Source organism: Pygocentrus nattereri, chromosome 19, assembly GCF_015220715.1.
Source record: "Pygocentrus nattereri isolate fPygNat1 chromosome 19, fPygNat1.pri, whole genome shotgun sequence".
Taxonomy (NCBI): Eukaryota; Metazoa; Chordata; class Actinopteri; order Characiformes; family Serrasalmidae; genus Pygocentrus; species Pygocentrus nattereri.
In genome coordinates, this window is record NC_051229.1 from 19,812,241 (window position 1) to 19,817,566 (window position 5,326).

At 40.9% G+C, this 5,326-nt stretch overlaps 1 protein-coding gene across 1 annotated transcript; it reads right to left on the reverse strand.

Moving 5' to 3' along the window:
* Positions 1-1,120: 1,120 nt before the first annotated feature.
* lpar5a (lysophosphatidic acid receptor 5a) lies at positions 1,121-4,395 on the reverse strand. Its single transcript, XM_017718503.2, has one exon. It carries the CDS (start codon positions 4,221-4,223, stop codon positions 3,219-3,221), a length of 1,005 nt encoding a protein of 334 aa, XP_017573992.1. The 5' UTR covers positions 4,224-4,395; the 3' UTR covers positions 1,121-3,218.
* Positions 4,396-5,326: the final 931 nt, after the last annotated feature.

The window sequence follows — 5,326 nt, forward strand, 5'->3', positions numbered from 1 at the left end:
ATCTCAGCATCTTCATCTCCGCCACCTCCAGCTCAGCCTCCTGTCTTTTAGACAGAGCCACAGTCTCCAAACCATACAACATAGCAGGATGCACTACTGTCTTGTAAACATTCCCTTTCACTCTTGCTGCTATCCTTCAGTCACACATCAGCCCTGACACCCGTCTCCACCCACTCCATCCTGCCTGCACCCTCTTCTTCACCTCTTTTCTACACTGTCCATTGCTCTGGATGGTTGACCCAAGATATTTGAAGTCATCCACCTTTACGACCTCTACTCCTTGCATCTTCATATTTCCACCTGCCTCCCTCTCATTCACATACATGTATTCTGTCTTGTCTCTACTGACCTTCATTCCTCTCCTCTCCAGTGCAAACCTCCACCTCTCCAGATTCTTTTCATTGTTTCATCATGGTTGTCAAATTCGGTGAAACTGACACTAATAAATACATAATTCCTGCTACTCGTCTATTTAGGAGTATTTTATTTTCTTCACTTACACAGATATAGTGATGTATCATAGAGGATTTTCTTGCAACATATTGAGTATCACAGAATCTCAGTATCATGATATATATTGTGATACTATCACATTTTGAGATGCCCAGGGATTCCTGCCGTAATTTAAACAAAGCCACATGGTGCAACACTGATTAACATAGATTAATGTAGGCTACATTTTCAGTGCTAACAGATCATATAAAATATGATAGAAATAAAAAAATAAATCCATACATAGAAATAAAACTAATCCATTGCTAAAAACCAGCACAAAACCAGCATACATTCCATGCTGGTCTTAGCTGGCGTGTACTAGATTAGCTGTCTCTAAAACACAACATACACTCACCGACCACTTTATTAGATACATGCTAGTAAAAGGTTGGAATTGCCTTAATTCTTCGTGGCACGCTGTCAACAAGGTGTTGGAAACATTCCTCAGAGATGTTGCTTGGTTATTTGAGTTACTGTTGCCTTTCTATCATCTGGAACCAGTCTGCCCATTCTCCTCTGACCTCTCACATCAACAAAGCATTTTCATCCACACAACTGCCGCTCACTGGATATTTTCTCTTTTTCGGACCGTTCTCTGTAAACCCTACAGATGGTTGTGTGTGAAAATCCCAGTAGATCAGCAGTTTCTGAAATACTCAGACCAGTCCGTCTGGCACCAACAACCATGCCACGTTCAAAGTCTCTTAAATCCCCTTCTGATGCTTGCTTTGCACTGCAGCAAGTTGTCTTGACCACCTCTACATGTCTAAATGCATTGAGCTGTGACCATATGATTGGCTGATTACCTATTTGTGTTAACAAGCAACTAATAAAGTGGCAGCTGAGTGTATGTTGGTTTTGTTGGTGACCAGTCTAATAATTTCTGTTGCCGCTGACCAGCATTCCAGCATCCAAAACACAACTGGTCTATGATGATTTATCTAGTAGGGATGTACAAGATTTATGGGAACCACTCAAGAAGTACACTACAACAATCACTACTTCCTCAGCATTACTAATCTCTAGTGAGTATCTAGTAGATAACAAACTTGCATTGGTTGAACACAGCATAAGACTGAGAAAGTAGCCTATTTAAAGGTAACAAAAGGGGTTCTGGGATCTGAGGGGTTCCAACGAGGGTAACATTAGATTCTGTGCTAGCTGCTGCTGGCTTGCTAATTAGCTGTGTCAATGTCTGCTTGTCCCGTGACCCTGAGGGAGAAGCGGCTTGGAAAATGAATGAATGAATGAATGTCTGCTTGTGTTATCATTTGATGTGTGAAATAAATTACAATTTTAGATTTTCTATCCTACACATCACACATACGTATGTTTTGGGGTTTATGTTTTGAATGTAAATATCAGCTGTATTTTTTGGCTCTTGAGTTTTAAAATAGCTAGCTTCAGTTAATTTACAACTACATGGATTACCTCACCTTTAAATAAACTCAAATGGTGCTTCACAGATTTAAATAAGTTGTTGGCAAGCTAATATCAATACCACAATCCACTGTTCATAATAATTAGACCTACTACTTGGTTGGTATGGGGGTAGAGGGAATTTGGGTTTAATATTTTCTATTGAAATGTTACATTGTCTATTGGAACATTTTCACCACAACACAAGACAAAGAGCTTTATGTTAAATTTGCTATATTACTGTTCTTTGTTAAGGAACACAGTTTGTTACTAAAATGACGTGGCATTTTGCAGGCTTGGTTGCACCCGTCAGAGTGTGTTGAGGAGAAATAGCAGATCACACCTTTAACATCTGAAGGAGATTGTGTTGTTGCATGCTCCATTTTATGGTGGTTGACTAATAATTATAGCAAGTTTGGAGGAACTAAATTATGTAAAGGAAAGAGTTGTTGGCAGGGTGCTTGGACCCCTAAAAATAATTGCACGTAAATTCTCGCCATAGGAAACTTTCTCAAGCTGTGGTTTTAACCGCTTTGTTTGTTGCATCACGATCCAGTGTCAAACACCAGAAAGACATCTTTATACTGTATGCCTTCCCTAATTTAACACATCAGAATCAACTCATTGGCTACTTGCTGAGTGAATTAAACTGATCACATACAGCAGGGAAAAATATTCATCTTTGCAGTCCTTAGTTTGACTCCCATGAATACATTTTTTAACATCCAATTGAAGGTTAACAAGAAATATTTTTAGATATACAAGCAAAATTAAATGTTTTAGACTGTGGAAGTCTTTGCAAATTTCTATAGAAAGCTCAAATAAAAGAAAAGTCAATAATAATTTTTTCAGTGCTAAAGCCTAAGTGGTGTGCACTAGCTTGACCCCAATAAATGTATTCCCTGCTCTAATGCAACTTGCTTAGTTTATAAATGCTTTAAAATATATTTAATTTACCTGAAACAGAGTAAACCACTATGAACCCCTGTGTAAGCCTAGGTTTGTAAATGACACAGTCAGAAAGTATCCTTTCATCCTTTATGTCCTAAATACAGTAATCCTAAATACAAAATGAGAGTATGTGCACTTGATAGCCTTGCGTAGGTGTGTCTGTGTTGTAATATGTGATGATGTTGTTGATGTAGACTGCTCAAGTAGTCTTAGCTGCAAATCTGATTCCCTTTAAGTGGCAATAAAATGAAACAAAAAGCTTCTTGTTTGATACTTCCATGACATAATGAACCTTGTAACTTCTATCTTCTGAAAACTCACACTGGCATTAAGCCCTATCCGTACAGAAGTAATCACGTCATTGATAATTCTTGGACTCCTCTCAGTGGCACAGTGTCATAGGAATGAGATGTCTTCTTTTCTTTTGTTTTCTGTAAGTCACACGAGCTCTTCCTCGGCAGGCTCTTGGTGCTAAAGTAGTAAACAAGTGGGTCCAGGCAGCTGTTTGTACTGGCCAGGCACATGGTCACTGTTTGTATGTCCAAGAAGTCGTACTGCAGGAACTTAAACTTGTAAAGGCCGTAGAGAATGAAGACAACATGGAAGGGGATGAAGCAGATTGCATAGATCAGCAAGTTGGACAGAAGGAGCCACACCATTTTGACACTGACCTGAGAGGAAGAGCAGGATGCTGAAGAAGCCGCCGACATGCCCCATAGCTGTCGGATAACCATCACAGTGCAGCCCAGGATGATGCAGAATGGCAAAACAATCCCTACAGCGGTTACGGTGCAAAGAATGTGAAAACCAACGCGCCAGTTCTGTTCACTGTAGTGCTCAAAGCAGCGAAACACCTTGCAGTTTGTGTCATTGTTGGTCCGGTGGTTGAGGGCCACGGGCACGGCCAGCACACTGATGACCAGCCACACAGTCAGGCAGGTGGACCAGGCCACGGTGGTGGTACGGACAGGACGAGAGCGCAGTGGGTACACCACAGCCAGCATGCGATCTACACTGACCAGCATGATGAAGAAGGAGCTGGAGTAGAGGTTAACGGAGAAGAGTGTCCCTGGGATCATGCAAGCCACATCTCCCAGTGTCCAGCTTCCTGTGGAGAAGTAGGCGATGCGTAAAGGCAAGGAGAGTGTGAAGAGCAGGTCAGACAGAGCTAGGTTGGTCATGTAAATGACGGTGACTGATTTCCTCAGACCAAGTCGGCGCACAAACATCCAGAGAGCAACAGCATTGAGAGGAAGCCCCAGAGCCAGCACTAGGCTATAGGTGATTTTGAAAAGAGGGTACCTGAAATGAGTCAGGTTGCAGCTGCTGTTGTTGGACAGGTTATTTCCAAGTTCCATTTGCCCAAAGATAGTCTTCAATGACCGAGAAACTTGAGAAACACAAGGTGCGGGGTGTACGCATATGATCTAAACTTGCAGTTGTCGTTTTCTGCAAGCACAGATGCACAGGAAATTGTGGGAGGTTTTTCTTTATCACGTGGAACCTTTTGACAACGGAAAATGGAGCAGACAGAGTAAGTCAGTTTCAGGCCAAATAAGATAAACATTTCAGTTAGTAAGTTAACGTTGTGAATAATGTTCCAGTTTTGACCAGCGTTGCTGAATATTACATTTTTGTACTTTATTTTGTATTATCATAAATAAACTTGAGAACTGGTTTGGGCTCTCAGGAACTGTCCTACAATTGTTCACTTCATGACTACTAAGAGACTACTTTGTAGTGCCAGTTGTGTCCCCCAGGGTTCAAAACTTGGGCCACTCATATTCATTTTATACATGCTGCCTCTTGACCAAATGCTACAAGACTGTGGGATATCTTACCACAGCTATGCAGGTGATACTCAGATCTACTTGGCCTTCTCCTCAAACAACTATAGTCCCCTTGACTCTGTACTTACTTACTTACTTTGTAAGTGCCTTGAGCACATCACTAACTGGATGAGACAAAACTTTCTGCAGTTGAATAAATATAAAACGTTTGGGAATAGCAATGAGAGGCAGAGACTAGCTGCCTCCCTGGATTCAAGAGCCATAAGATCTAAAGAGCTAGTATGTAACCTTGGTATACTAATAGACTCTGATCTTAGTTTTAGCAGTCATGTCAAAGCAGTCAGCAAAGAGTACAAACTCAGCTGTTTGTCACCTTAAAGACATCAACAAGATCAGAGATTTTCAGACTAAAGCAGAGCTGGAGAAACTCATTCATGCCTTTATTTCTAGCAGGACTGATTACTGTAATAGTCTTCTAACCAGAATCCCAAAAAAGACAATCACACAACTTCAGATGATTCAAAATGCAGCTGCCAGAGTTCTCACTCAGAATAAAATAAGGAAACACACCACCCCCATTCAAAAATCCTTACACTGGCTATCAGTCTGTTATAGAATAGATACTATTACTGGTCTATAAACTGCTCAGTGGTGTAGGACCAGCACATTTA

What these genes read in the sequence shown, in the direction of transcription:
- lpar5a (XM_017718503.2), bottom strand. Translation starts at nt 4,223, where the DNA reads ATGGAACTTGGAAATAACCTGTCCAACAACAGCAGCTGCAACCTGACT.